General features: G+C 34.3%; 3 protein-coding genes across 6 annotated transcripts in view; 1 reads left to right on the top strand and 2 right to left on the bottom strand.

Moving 5' to 3' along the window:
• The window catches only part of LOC106672197 (testis-expressed protein 9), a 43,324-nt gene that overhangs the window by 21,388 nt on the left and 5,872 nt on the right, over positions 1–16,064 (top strand). The gene's annotated exons all lie outside the window — the stretch shown is intronic.
• LOC106672198 (cuticle protein 1-like) lies at positions 2,277–4,157 on the bottom strand. Its single transcript, XM_014403413.2, has 3 exons — positions 4,037–4,157; positions 3,788–3,939; positions 2,277–2,691 (listed from the first exon to the last, which is right to left on the bottom strand). Exons 1-3 carry the CDS (start codon positions 4,055–4,057, stop codon positions 2,559–2,561), a joined length of 306 nt encoding a protein of 101 aa, XP_014258899.1. The 5' UTR covers positions 4,058–4,157; the 3' UTR covers positions 2,277–2,558.
• Positions 7,434–15,559, bottom strand: LOC106672194 (probable chitinase 2). Its single transcript, XM_014403404.2, has 8 exons — positions 15,404–15,559; positions 14,160–14,348; positions 13,943–14,102; positions 13,780–13,876; positions 12,822–13,031; positions 12,562–12,756; positions 8,471–8,593; positions 7,434–8,410 (listed from the first exon to the last, which is right to left on the bottom strand). Exons 1-8 carry the CDS (start codon positions 15,486–15,488, stop codon positions 8,165–8,167), a joined length of 1,305 nt encoding a protein of 434 aa, XP_014258890.1. The 5' UTR covers positions 15,489–15,559; the 3' UTR covers positions 7,434–8,164.

The raw sequence follows: 16,064 nt of genomic DNA, 5'->3' as shown, positions 1-16,064 counted from the left end.
AGTTCTGGTACATAAGAATCAAAAATGAAGAAGTTTAAAGAAGCAAAAAAATATTGTTGTCGTTCGTCTTATATATATATATCTTATATTCTTCCTGTTTTATTTGCTGTTGTTTAACTGGCTATTTTTGTTATTGAATTTAGTAAATGTTCGTTTGCTAACTTTGTTTTTTATTGTTATTAACATACCAATAACTTTGTTCCAATGTTGCCAAATACCTATTCTTCAAAGGAGAAATGGAAAATGTGCTATAACCAACTGAGATAATTCAAGGTATTGTATGAAGATGCAAAACTTGATTTATAAAAGAAATACGATTTTAAAAAGCTGTCCTTGATTTATTATTGTTGTCCGTTAATTTTTAGTCCTGTTCTAGTTGTTGTTGGTGTAGATGTTGTTTGTTGTTCTTATTTTTATGGATTTTGTTCCACTTCTTTTTATAATAGCGTTGGCAACAGGATGTTTTTGTTCAAGACCAATGAACTTCGTATCATATATTTCTGATGTTTCGTATCAAAGTCTAAAAAAAGTTTAAAAAACGACGATTTTAAAAAGCATTGTTTATTATTCTTATTCTTGATTTGTTGCTCATCTTTTTCTTGTAATTGTTCATTTGTCGTCTTCTCGTTCTAATTATTGTTGATGTTGTTTTATTCCGTTTTCTTTTGTCAATAATTGTTAATAGGATTGTTTTTCACAAACCCCCAAAAAAATTTAAAACATCTGATAAAGCTAATTTTAAAATTCAGTAAAAACCATGAACGTCGTTGTTAAAGCCATTTCTGATATATAAAATTGCAAAAATTAATTAAAAACGACCATTATAAAAATATTTCGTTACTATTACCTTCTTGCTCTAGGTATTGGTGTCTTCTTACTGTTCTTAAGTATTGTATGGTATTGTTATTTTCTAGTACCAAAACGTCAAAACTTTTTGTTATAATATTTGTTCTTGTCAATTTATTGCAATCGAAAGAGAGAAGAGTGAAAGATTGAGAAAGAGGGTGAGTGAAAAGAGAGAGAGAGAGAGAGAGAGAGAGAGAGAGAGAGAGAATTTAACCAATCTGTCCATATAATATTCAGTAAACAGGTAGGGTTCATTACAGAACAAATCAATACTAACTTTTACCACTGAACGTGTCAAAAATAATATGACGCACGTCTCTTAATTTTACAAAAACATGTACATTATGGATCATTTGCTTGCCAGTTATTGATCATTTATTCATCCTCTTTTTAAGTCTATTTGGAATATATTGTGAATATCCTGCCACAAAGGTACCAACAATTCTTCTTGGCCTATCCATTCTTCCTTTATTTTGCCATCTCAGTAGTTGGTCTGTGTTTTATTTCGTTCTTTTTTATGTTCATCTCAAATCTAAACGCAATATTTATAACTTTTATATTGCTAACTTCAAAGAATATAAATTATATTGAGATTTCTCCGTGTGGTTTGCGGAATGATGAACCTGTAATTTGGTCGATACCGGTGGTCACTAATTAAATTTTTAAATAATAACACCCATTATCAGACTAAAAATTACTAAAATAACTAAATTCCCAAACGTGTTTGATAAACCGACCCATGGAGGATAGGCAGACCAAAATGATTGATAAAGACCAACATATAGAATATAATTATTTAGGCTGATTAATACTAACATAATAAAGCACTTTAATAAATAATTCGTACGGATAAATGTATTTACTTTTTTAAAACCCTTTTTGTAAATTTAGCTAATTTTAACTTTCCTTCAAAAGGAGACAGACCCGCTTAGGTAGTTTCAGAAAATTTCTGTTGCAAAGCTGGGATTCGAACTGCAACAAATTCGACCAGAAGTCACCAAAATTCCATATAAGATAGTTTTTTATTTATTAAATTATATTTTCGAATCCTTGCAATAAAAACATCTTACAGTAACATTAACACAAAAGTAGGAACTTGAGGACAGACAACAAACTATAAATTGATTTATTTAATATATTCGATCTTGGATAAAATTTAAAATGATATTTTTACATTAACTTACAACATTCATTAAAATAATAAATATAACAACATATTAAAAATTAATATATAGCATGTAAAATCGTGAATTCTGACGTTATTTTTAAATTACGTGTTATTTACATTAAAAATATGCAATTTATGGTTGTAAATTAAATGAAAAATACTACAGATAGTCACATATTATAATTTGTTTATATAAAATACCATATGGACGTTTTGAATATATAATTTCAACAGGAGATTTTTCTTTAATTACATCCTTTTTTACATTTTTGCAAATTATTATACTAGTCGTAATGATTAATTATAATGAATAATAACCATTTGTGACGATTACCGCAAGGATTTAATGAAAGGATGAGATTAAAACCGTATTCAGTTTTTCTACAAATGTTAAAATATCCCCTCAAATATATATAATGACTTTAGTTTGTAAATTTCTTGGGTCTCCAAACGAAAAACATTAAATATATTAGAATATTAAAATGTAGTAACAATTTATTTTTGGTCACTATAACAATTTAATAGATATCAACAAATCAGTTGCCTAATGGCAAAAAGGATAGTTAGGGCATTGATCTCTAGTCAGGCCCACCGGATATCCTGGGGGTGTGAAAAGAAAATGGTTTATTTCGATATCCCTTGCTCCTCCGTTGTTTCTTCCGCTACCAGAACCACCTCTGAAACAAACAAAAACATGATAAACTTATGGTTAAAGAACTCTTGTAAGTTGAGTTAAGCCTCCTTTGTCCCATACTGTCAGTAGTAGATCCCCATGATCTGCAGTCTGTACTCCATAGAGCAGGTTAATTAAAATCTTGTTGATTTGTATTCGTGTTTGTTTTTAATAAAGCGGTTACAATTTTTACCTAAGCAGTTACTTATGGCAATTAGGCATATTATTGACCTTCTTACTAGATCCATTATATTTCATGGTCCGATTGAACCCAGAAGGTTGTGGGTTCGAATCCCGCTCGTGACACTAGCTTTTTTATTTAAACCATTTCAACCAATTCCTTACATAAAAAGATTAATGAATCTTATTAGATTTAAGTATGGGGTAAATCAACTCCTATTCTGAGAGGTAGTTGCCCTAGATTTCCTTTGCAATTTTCTGCATTTTTTCAATTAATTTATTTTTTTATTTATTTTTATAAATTGCGACTTAAAATTCCCTTGAAGAAAAATTTGAATTAATTGAAATTTCTTTGTTGGTGTTGGTATTGTAGACGGTCAGCTTGTTCAGAAAATCGTTGGAATGTTTGTTGTAGATACCCCTGACGGTAAGGTTTAGTTTGGAGTTTCAAAATTATCATCAAATTAAAATCTTTTTTATGTCCCATTGACTATAAACTTTGTTTGATCCTGACGCTGTTACCAACAGACCATTGTAAAGTTTGGCTTGTAATCCCACCTCTGCCGTTGTCATCATTTTTTGTGTTTTCCACTAATTGGTTTCTCTAAGATTTCTTGTACAGCTACCAACTAATATTTGTCTTATCAAATCTTGGCCACCAATTGTATCGTTTGTTTTTCGATCCCACCGCTGTCACCAAACGATACGTTTTTTTATACCACAGTAGCCACCAATGTCGAGTGGTATGTGAAAGTATTGATAATTAATAAATCATATGATGACAAAAATATATGTTATGTACATTGTATGCATTAACACACAAACATATGTAGTGCCTTCGGAGTTGACCTTATACAAATGGTACTCCGTTTCATTTTAAACCGAATGATATTGTTTTGAAGATTATTTGAAAACTTTACCTCATGAATGGCAACGGGTTTTTACTAAAAGCTGCCAGGATGGCGTTGTCACACTGAGGATAGTTGGGGCAGAGCCTCGGGTCGATTCCAGCTGGGAAATGTGCTGCTTGGCTAACAGCTAACGCCAGAATCATCGACCAACAGAACGAACCCTAAAAAAATGACATATTTTTCATATAGGTTAAATATACTCATTTATGTACATACACAAAACTGTCACAATACAGGCACAATGGAACAATGACATACCAAACGAAACATAGCTTTCATATTATTAATCTTATTGCAAGTTTAAAGAAATATTTAATAATAATGTTGGAGAATGAACAATGAATCTGCAAATGTTTGGCCTTAAATGTTATTTAAAATAGCTAATATGTCACACATATGGTGTATGATTTATTTACAGGGATCTAATGGCTGACTAATCTGAAACATGTATAATATGACATGCTGGTCCTAGAATTGAGGATGTTCGGTTCCAGTCTAAGGATTATGCTATTTTGTAAGAACACGAATCTTATTACTTCGAGCGCGCAGCATATGTAAATGAGCTTTTTGGAATTCATATTGTCGTCCTGACAAGATCTTTATTATGGATATTCTATTCCAGCCTATTGTCTAGTGTAAGTCCTAGGTGAGCGAAAGAGAGAGAGAGAGAGATAGATAGAGAGAGAGAGAGAGAAAGGAAGAAAGAAAAAGAGAGAGAAAGAGACAGAGACAGAGAGACCACTCATAAAACACGCACGCACACACAAATATACTTCTAGATCACTGAGCGTATTGAATTCTGCTAAGGACATAGAATTGAAACGTTTCGGCTACTTACTATGAAAATTCCCATGGCTGTGCAGAAAGAAATGGTATCTGTAGACAGAAAGTCTCTTTATAAGTAAACCATGATTCGGATCATTGGGCTTGCCCAACATCCCCCTCCAAGTCTTTTAAGATTTTACGTAAATTTCACCAAAAAAAAAAAAAATTAACGTGTCGATTGTGCTGCACTGTAATGAAAAATATTGATTGAAATTGGCCTCTTGATTATGTCGAGCTCATCGAGATTAAGGATGCTGGCGAAAGTATCCTAATATCTATTCTGTTTTTAGTACCTGTGATAATCTGATCATCTGTACTTTTTTGTTCTTCTTCCGGATCACTGGTGATTAAAATTACTCTTTCTTCCACTAAGACCTAAAAAAATCTATTGTGGAATTGACCCTTCTTTGTTTCCAAGCCTCGAAAAAGGATTGTTAGCAGGTTGTTTAACAATTTCCGAGATTCCTCTTCGCTTATTTCTTTAGGCGTTAGTACCACCATTCCGAAGAGGCTGTATGCACTTGGATCGAATTAGTACCAGCCATCTAGCAAATACCACCATCGACAGAACCATCTTCTAAGAAATTTCAATTTATATCATTTGCTATCGTCAATTTTGTGTCATTTTCAAGAAATAACGCAAGAAGCTTTCATAATTGTGTCAAAATTTAATCTCAATAACTCCTTAATAAGTATTAATATTTTTACACTACAGAGAGCCTGCAATTTATCACGATCCTTTTTCTTTTTTGTCCTGGACGAACAAAATATGGACACGCTTGATCATAAATCCAACGATAAAACCATCCGATTCGAAAATCAATTTGTTTTATTTTTACTTTTATTAACTTTCGAAACAATCATTCTATTTTTATTCGTGAAATTTTGAAGCAATTATTGTTTAGCGTCGAACGAGAAATAACTTCGGTCAACCGCAAAACACGGGGCGAGTAAAAACTTTCAACGCTCGTTTTCAAATTGCGCAACCCCTATTGCGAACTTAATAAGAAATGGAAATTCGTCTTTTACTTTTTGTTTAAATAAATGGTGTTTACCCATTGACATTATAATTTAGAAATATAAATTATCGTAGACACAAGACGTTTCAACGCAACTTCAACTTTTCAAACGGGAGTTGGCTGTAATGGCCCAGTGCGCTTCTCCGGGACATGTATCCTCTTTTAATATTATTCAACCTTCAAGAAAAAAGATGTGGATAGTAAGAAGAAAATGAAGAAAGCAGTACACGTTCACGATAATGAAAGGTTATATGAAATTATAATAATAGAGATATTATGAAATTACAACTTATTAAATAACCGAACATGGTAATAATGTCCTTTGTGTACCATGGCACTGATTAGGTCTATTGTGCTCCTCCTTAATATTATTTAACGTCCAAGAGAAGATTTAGAAGAAGAAAAGATACAGCCAAGAAGGACAAAAGATTAAAGGAGAAGAAGGATGATAGGTGTCATTTCTGTTCCTACGCGCCCGTGAGTTCATAAAGAGAAGTAGAAGGAAATAAGGAGATAATAATAAGAGAAGCATAATAAGTAAAAGGTGAACAATGTGGTGAGGTAGAACCATTAGGAGAACATAGAAGTAACAGGTAAAAAATATAAAAGGTGGCTAATAATAAAAAGATTGAACTATTTTCGATATTTATTTATAAAAATTCAATCTTAATCATGTTCATAGTTCATGAGAAGAGAGGTAGAAGGTGAGAAAGTGTTGGGTTGTCCGGAAACTAATGCATAAACCTGCACCTGGTTATAAAATAAAAATAAAAAACAATTAGATAAATTATTTGGAATATTTTTTATTATTCACTCTCAATACATTTCTTCCAACATGAGGGCAACATCTCTAAACCCTTTGAATAGAATTTTTAGTCTTTATTATTAAAAAATTCTGTAAACGAATTTTCTAATTACTTTTGACTAATAAAATTTTTATGTTGTAAACGTTATCTAGGGGTCTGATAAAAATGGTATTCAGTAGGCAAGAGGTCTGCAGATTAAGGAGGGTTAGGAAGAACGAAGAGCCAACATTTTTCGTGTTGGACAAACATGTGTGGTGACATGGGGCCGAGCGTTGTCGAGAAACATAATCGGCCTTTTTCTAATGACCAAATATGGCTTCAATAATGCCAATTTCTGGTGCGTTGGTTCAATTTGAGAGCAATAAATTTCGGCATTGATGGATTTGTGATTCGGGGTTTATTCAATATTGGAAAGGAAGTTAATTAATATGGGAAATAACGAAGGAAAGGGAAATATAAAAATAAAGTTTAATGGTTTATTTGCTTTATGATGGCGTAGCTACGGCTAAGTTTGCATGAATCTGTTCTGTAATTAATGCTGTGAGTTTCTCTGTTAATGTAAACCATTTCTAGAAAAAAAGAAAATGAAATAGTTAGTTCAAAATTTATAATTACTTACATCTTTAGGGGTCGTCGGTGGCCGAAACGGTTTAGGCGTTGGCACGGCACCCATCGCTGTAAGGTAAAGGTCCCGGGTTCGAATCCAGGGTTCCTGCATTCGAACCCGACATACTTACACCGGTTTTTGAAAAACACCGGCACCCCGAGGGTTGATATAACCTCTGCTGTTGCGAACCCTCGTTAAAAAAAATTACATCTTTAGTGTACTTTTTCTAATTAACATGTTTTGTAAATCACCCAGGCCCTGAAGATGGTCGAAACGTCAGCCAAAAAATGAAAAAAAGTGTTTTTTAAAAAAATACTTCTTCCTTGACCGCTCCTCACGACTTCAGTAAATTAGTTTTTGTGTAATTATTTATTTTTAGGACGTTAGGAGGAACAAAATTGTTCAACATAATTAAATATTTATTTTTGACTAAATCGTATTGCAAACTAGTTAATATGATACAATTTACAATTATGACACCACGCTTTACAAAATATTTAACAATGGTATATATGTATATTAAGTTTATGACAAAAAGAAGATATTATAAAGAAAAAATAAGAAGGAAAAGTAGAAATACTGAGGAACAATTTAAAGAAGAAGAACATAAAAAGAGAAAATATCAGTGATGAATATTGTGAAAGAGGTACAGGTAAGTGTACAAAAATGAAAATGTTAGAAAAGGTTTACCACCATGATTAGATTTATGATAAGAATATGAAATTATAAAGAAGAGCATAATAATAAAATGTAGAAAAATGCTGAGGGCCAATTAGAAGGCGAAGAAAGCAAAAAGAAAAAAATAGAAAACATCAGTGATGAAGAGAATGAAGGAGGTGTATAAACTGAAAAGGATCTTAGAAAGCATTTAGTGGCAATATGGTTTACCACCTGAGACAATATTGGTGAGTTACACACAACTCAGTGCGATATGAGTTGCTTAGCTTTAACAGACAATTTTCAAAAATAAAACTCATATAAAAAAAATTAAACACCTCCATAATAAGTTATAAGTTGAACAAGCAGTGAAAATCTTTTTTCACTTTTTAATATACTTTAATGTACTAATATACATTAATTTAATACTATAATGTCAATGAGTTTTTAATTTTGTTCAATTTGTCTTTAGTTAATATGATAAAATGGCAACGATAAAAACAATGTAAAAGGCGAAAGCTGAAACAGCAGTCTGGGAAGCAGAGCTTTTTTCTTTTGCAGGGCTGACAAAAGACTGGGTTATCGCTTCGTTGATGGCTCGAACCAGAGGGTATTTGGGCTCAGGATCGCCTGGGAAGGAACAGTCTCCATGGAAGTCGTCCGTGTCAATCGACCACGTCAGGATACCAGCCAGGCCCATTTCCATGGCGTAATTGACCTGCAAAAATTTAAAAATTTTGTGATGAAAAATACATGACCGAATTGCAAAGATACGCACTTTCAACTTGATGCTCATGGCGTTGTCATACACGACAACTTTGCTGCCTGAACTAGCCCAAGGCGTGTTGGAAATATTGTCCCAGTGTCCTTTCCACTCAGGTGATCTCAACTCGTTACAGATCTTTGGAAAAAAACAACCAAAAATTAGTATATTTCTGATATATCTTGAGAAAGTTATGAGACTGTCATTAAAATCAACTGATGTAAAAATGCATAAGAAACATATAAAACACAAATAAGTCATATGCAATTATACACAGGCACCTAATTTTTGCCAAAGCATAAGGCCAGACAATAGAAAGGTTTCGTGCGTTGGCTATATACAGGAAGAAAGTAAGCATGACAATTATTATTTAAAACACCATGTATTTTTGTCATCTGTTCCATGTTTAAACTGGCTGTGTGTTTTAATCCAAGGAGAAGCCAGAGCAGCAGCTCACAGGCTCATAAATGGGCAACCATCTGCTAGGATAGGCCATGTAAATAATGCCATTCTATGGATGCCAATTGATGCCACTACTCCAAAGTACAACTTCGCCAAGATGTACAAAGTACTGATACCAGAACGGGAAGAATGGGCCAAAGGAACACCACTAAAGGCAAATTCCTGCTGGTATAATCACGGCTCCAAAACCGACAAGGGTACGGGAGCTGGGGTCTTTGGGATGAACCACAAGACCGAACTGACGGTAAACCTAGGCAAGAATGCTACAGTTTTCCAGTCTGAAATTATAGCGATTGAACAATGTGCCAGAGAAATAAAAAGGCTAGGTATACATTCCCGGAAGATAGCCATTTTCCCTGACAGCCAGGCATCTCTCAGGGCTTTAGCCTCATGCGGGCGAAGGCAAAGAGTGTTTGGAATTGCATGGAGGCCCTGATGAAAGTCAGCGACACTAATGCCCTGACACTGGCATGGGTCCCTGGACATTCGGGGTATAGAGGCAACGAAAAGGTTGACATGTTGGCCAAAATGGGAGCCAACATGGCTCTATGGGCCCAGAACCTTACTGCGACCTAGCAGCCTGCCGCAAAAGAGGATACATCTTAAAAAGGATCCTTAATGAGTCCAAAACCTGGTAGAACAATACCACAGGTATGAGGCATGGGAAGAGATTCATAAAAGGGCCATCCGCAAAACTTACAAAAGAATTACTGGAAGGCAACCGCAACCGAACCAGGATTCTGGTTGGACTCCTGACTGCCACTTAAGAAAATACATGCACCGGATAGGAGTACAGACAGAAGAAACCCTGTGCGGATACTGCCAGGAAGAGGAGGAGACCGCAGAACACATTTTATGTTTCTGTGAAGGTCTATGTAGGTGCAGGTTCTTGCAACTAGGATAAGAAAAGCCACAAGCAAGATCCTACACTAAGGAACTGCTGGCAAGGTTGTGTAGGCTGGTTGATAGCCTGAAGCTGGCCAGTGAGTTATAAATAACGGAGGACCACAATAGATCTATTCAGGTCGAGGTGTAGTAGGCCTTATGGCCGCCTCTCTTACCCCTATCCCTATCCCTAGCTGTGTCTTGTAAATGTAATTGTTCATCTTGTGTGAATGAATATATTGATTAGTATGAATTTGTGGAATGAGAGGATCAATGGTAGAACATTAAATACCAAATCGGCTTTCACCGAGATTAGTTAAATAATGGATGAGGAAATAAATTATGTTTAGCTTGTTATTGGAGGCTGAAATGATCTATTCTTTGATAGGTTCGAAGCATAACTTTGATGACCCCAGACTGCTAAGGACACTGAGTAGTTGATGCCTTTACTGCAATAAACTTGTAATTATCACAAGTTTGACCGTTTCTTTATAAAATAAATCAACTGTCATTACATTGAAATAGGGCTTTAATTATACTAATAATTTTTTATCGAAGTTATTCATTCTTTAGAATTAACGCGTTTTCAGAGACTGATTACACGCTTGAAGCGTTGTGTTTCATTATAGTAAGAAATGAGTTATCTGCCGTTTTGAATGTCTCCAGAACAAATAAAATATTTTGAAGTCACTGATGCAGCACGAAAGATATGCGAAGGTGAAGATGCCATTTCAACAATCTCTGTCCAGAGAACCAGTTTTCGAAATTCTGAGAGGGAGGCACGAGCCTTGAGAATATATTTATCCCAGGCTGTTCACAATATTAATAGCTTTGTTTTGGTAAATAAAAACAATCCTGATACTCGAAAAAACAGGAAATTCATATGTAATTTGTCAGACATTGAAATCCGAGAGTTGGAGAAGCAACCCGCCACAAGAGTAGGCACTTAAGTAAAAAAGTGGGTTTATTTTTACACCTCTAACGCCCTTCAATAGCCGTAAAGAAAACCTGGGCTAAGACAAGAAAGCTTTGCCAAAGAGGTCTTGTATAATAAAATTTGATGGATTTCTCAATTTAAAGTAAAGTTAGTTCAGGCTGACTACGATCTTTTCTATGTGCGATAGGTGAAAATGTCATGATATACAAAACCTCAGCTTTTGGAAAATGTGAAGGTAACTTATTTGCATGGCATGGAAGTCGTCAAACTGTCATAAATACGAATGCTCTGGAATTCGAGCCAGTCCAGCATACAGTATCTCATATCCCATGACTCATATTTTTCTTGGCCAAGCATTAAAGACATATGAAAGATTCAACTTGAAAATAAAGTTAGATTCGGCCTACTGGGATAGTTTGATAGGTGAAGACATTATGATGAATTTACATGACTTATGAACGAAAAAGCCAGCTTTTAGTTAATCAAAAGTTTCTCTCATCAAACCACTTCAAAAATAAAATAGCTCTGGAATTAGAGCTTCTCCAGCTCTCATCTCAGACACCACTTCAAAATACTGCTTCTCCGATGGATCACGTTTTTCAGGACCAATCATAAAAATCTGAGGAAGAAGTGAGTTGTGCCACGTTTTCCCCTCTAACGACTTACCAATGTACTGAAATTGAAATACTAGGATAGATGATTGAAAACAGCTACAGAATATCAAGGTCAACTAGGAAGTAAAGATTAATTAATTTATTACCCGGGATCTTTTGATGTGAAGATGTCATGATGACACTACACAATATTCCGGACGAAAACCCCATCTTTTCGTAATCAAAAGTTTCCTTCGACAAACCACTTCAAAAATAAATGTCCTGGATTCCATAGCGCTCTCATTCTGTCCGAGTACAATTTAACCGTTTTGCTTAGCTAAAGCTGAAGAACAAGGAAAAGCTGGTTGTATCGAGCTTCTCCAGAATACTGTTCTTAACTCTCTTCCGAACATCACTTTTCCTATTTCTCTCTTTTTTCTATGCAAAGCATTCAAGATTGATGATCTCAATTGAAAGTTAAAGTTAGCCCCAGACTACAACTGTACATGACATTATGGACGAAAAACCCAGCTTTTGGGTATATCGAAAGCTTCTCTCATGTTACCTCTCAATAAATGTTCTCGATTTTGAGCTTCTCCGGCATTCAGGCATGACATAATTTTGGAATAACCTTATCCGATCACGTTTTTCTGAGCCAAGCATTCAATGATTATGAGTAAGAAGTACAGTTATGTCACATTTTTCACCTTTATGACTCATCAAAGTACTGAAATTGTTGAAATTGTTCAAAGTACAGGTTTTTGAAAAGAACGGAACGTTTTCTCATCAAATCATTAAAAAAGTAATATTCTAGAATTCGAGCCTCTCCAGGAGACAACCCCTATTTTTATTCATCATTTCGCCCTACTAAATTATCTACTAAAAGCTCAGGTTTTATCGAGCTATGGCTGAAGAAGAAATAAAAGCTAGTTGTGTCAGCTCAAGTTGGTCAAAGCTCGCGTGATGCTTGAATTGAAATTACTCACAAAATGTTCAGGTGTTTGAATGTTGTTTTCAAAGAATAGGTGCATGATCGCCTCACCTTGACATTTTCATAAATAATTACTCATCACTAGTATAGACTGTAGTGCGTTCCGAGACAACAGCCACCAGTTTCATGGTTTTCCTATTAAATTACTTTTTTACTTAATTATTCAATCAGTATTGTAAAAAAATGCCAATTATTAACCGCATGTCTATTTTTCACCTTTATGTTTTGTATGTTTTACCTCATTGAACCCAAGGAAGCCGTTTGTTTTTGTAAACGGCCCCTGGAAACCCTCATTTTCCTTTGAAGGCTCTCCCAGTTTTCCGCTGGTCTCGTTCACTCCGTCAAGGATGAAGGTCCTTCCGTACAGTGGCACACCCATAACCAGCTTCTCTTTAGGTACCCCGTGATCCAGAGCGTACTCGACGCTCGCCTCCTTCCGAAACAAAACAAATTTGTAAATGGCGGATATGTTTTGTTTTTCTTTTTATAATTACTCACGACTGTCAGTAAATCCGTATCAGGAGTAAGTGGAGCGTTCGGCCCCGTCTTTTTCTCCCAAGACCCATGATAATCGTAGCACATCAGGTGGACCAAATCCAAATGTTTGTGAACCTCTGGTAAATCATATCCTGTCGATAGTGTGTCAATCGCAGCACTAACAGCCGCAGTTAAAATATAACCTTGTTGTCTTAACGACTGACCGAGTTCCTGAAAATACAAACCAAAAATAATACAAATAATTCAAAATGCTTACAGACTTAAAACATAAAAAAATTACAACTATATAAATAATTTCAATATAATAATTTTATGGATCACCACAAAATTTTTATTATCGCTGTATGTAATGACGCCATAATCGGTCTAAATACATGCATTATATGTTTTTTTTACAACACATAATAATATTTTAATTGTACAGGAAAACAAATGGAAAACAAAATTTATTACGACAGATATACACGAATGAACAAACAGATAATTGGTTCTTAATTATCCTCATTAGTTAAAATTAAACCGGCTTATTTATAATTACCTTTAGCAAATATTTACTTAATTTGGGTTATCTATTTGGGGTTGTAAAAATGTTGTTTTCACTAACAGGAATAAAAATGGGAAATGTGCTCGTTTCAATCACAAAATTTCTCATATTGTTTTCTATGTATATATTAATACTCGCTTTCCCTCAGAAGTTGGCCAATTCTTAGACAACACGTTAGAAACTCAATTAACTAGCTTTTAAACATTAGCTTTCGTTTTGTCGACCGATATAATTTCTTGGCTAATTAAATAAATAACGGATCGGTGCAACTTCTGACAAAAGGTGGACTTATCTCCTTTTCTCATGAATGAAAGGACTTGAAAAGAAAACTAATAAAAATTGTTTGAACCAAGAAAAAAACAATTAAATTAAAAATCTTAATGTTATTATATGTGGGAAACATATTAATCTTGCCTTAATCAACAAAACGAAATTAGTTTTGTCTTCAGGTTTTCCGCCTCGCTTTGTGGGAAACTCCCAATCTAGATCTAATCCATCGAAGTCGTACAGTCTGTAATTAATACAAAAATTAAGCAGTATTTTTTTAAATTGAAACAAAGATTTAACTTAGGCGTACTTCATAAACTCAAGAACACTTTCAATGAATATTCTTCTGCGATTAGGATCCTCAGCCAACTTTGAATAATTGGCCGACCCTTCGTTCCATCCTCCGATGGCCAATGTGACTTTCAAATGCGGGTGGGATTTTTTCAAAGCAGTCATTTTTTTATAATTGCCTGTAAATAAATAAATTTATAATCGATACAAAGATCATGTTGACGACGAGTTCTCACCTTTTCCAAAGTTTTCTTCAAGATCGTTATAAGGGTCTAAAGACATGATTGTCCAGTTTGAAGGGTTGAGCCCGGCAAAGGAGTAAACGAGGTGGGTGCAGAGGCTGGGATCGATGCTGTCAACCGAGAACATCCCCCTTCCTGGACGGTAAATCGCCCAGGTTCCAACATAGCATACGACCACTTTGCCTATAAATCATATTAAAAAACATGAAATGACAATTTTCAAAAAATCAAAAGTTAAATGTTTGTAATATCATACATAAGTGGAAATGGACCTTCCTTTAATGTAATTTAGCATTACCATTTAGCCCCCCAAGCTACCCAAAAATACTTGATCTTTTGAACTTTGCCTTCCATTCCGGATTTTTTCTCTACATTTTTAACACTGTCTTGATTTTCTAGATTTTCTATTAGAATTGTACATAATAACATATTCAATTTTATCAATCAACCCAACGATATTTTTAATTTACATATAAAACATTGAATCAAGCCTTAGTTTATGAAATTAATATTTATAACAGAAATTATGGAAAACCTCTGTTACTTAGTTGTTTCTTAGTTTTGTAGATAAATAGATAAAACAGATTAATACAAATTAGTGGTAGCATAAAATCCAAACAATCAGTCCTGTAACAATGAATTTTCCATTTTCTTACAAGATAATTATCTGGGTCAAAAGAGGCAAGGTTTATTTTTTAGATTAAACACGTTACCAACATGTAAAATGTAATATGGTAAGAGAAGGATAGACAAAGATAGACAAAACGACAAAGACAAACCATTAAGAAAATGTGATAATTTAAAATAAATTATAGAAAACACTTCTGAAGATTGTAATTCGTAAAAAAAATGACAAAACGTATGGTAATTTATCCAGATTTTTACTGTTTATTTATATTGAAGGATATCTTTTACTGAACATTTACAAAGAGGAATTAAATACTGAAAAACAATTATATTAAGCTTGAATCATAAAATGGTTACTAGTTTTTGGAATATAAAAGATATTCTTGCAAAGATGGTGGTGTCTGTTATTATTTTAACTGTTTTTTTAAGTTTAATGGAACAAAAAAAAAGTTATTGAGCTATGAGCATGTCTGTGAAAGGTTGCACGTTGCTTCGGCATAAAAGCAGGGCAAATGATATAACGTGACATTAAGTTCGCAGAAAAAGAAAAGAACCGGAAGAAACTCCAAAAGAATAAAATTTAAAAAAACACGTAAAAACCGTTAACTTACCATTTCTTTCGATGGAATCAACGTCTCGGTAACTTAAAACGCCGAGAATCAGCACTGAGGACAGGATCTTTACAAAAATATCCATCTCAAATTGGTGCCTTGGTGGAAAGGCGTTCAACCTTTCACTGTCCGGTTGTTAGTTGGGTACTATTCCCCCAGAGCCCTCCTCAGAACTTCCCAAGGCTTTCTACTCCTGACTGTTCTGCCCAAGGTCGGTGTTTCTCCCTTCACTCCTACGTTTTCGAGAAATTGTATCAACAGCATTTGTTGATGACAACAACAAACCGATTTGAGTCAATAATTGACAGTAGTGATCTCGTAGAACCTAAGATTTGTTCCGTTCAACAGATCGTGATTGGTCCAACTTGTTTTCACAGAGAAACGAAGAGACTTCAACGCCGAATCAAACAGAAGAGCGATGGGGGGAGGGGGAATATTTACTGTCTTTATTTATCATTAAAAAAATATATACACATCAGTAAATATTTAGCAAATAACATTCTAGCATCCCAACATGATAAAGATATCAACATTTATAAAAAATCCATACTGTGTCGACAAATCTCGAGAATAACACGAGACATGCACTATCCTAAGCTGAATCGACCCTTGATCCACTGGTCGTTCTACACTCTAGACCATTACCATTAAAGGATGGTCT

The sequence above is a fragment of the Cimex lectularius genome, unplaced genomic scaffold (assembly GCF_000648675.2).
Source record: "Cimex lectularius strain Harlan isolate CLEC.00 unplaced genomic scaffold, Clec_2.1 scaffold17, whole genome shotgun sequence".
Taxonomy (NCBI): Eukaryota; Metazoa; Arthropoda; class Insecta; order Hemiptera; family Cimicidae; genus Cimex; species Cimex lectularius.
This window is presented reverse-complemented; position numbering and strand designations above follow the sequence as displayed.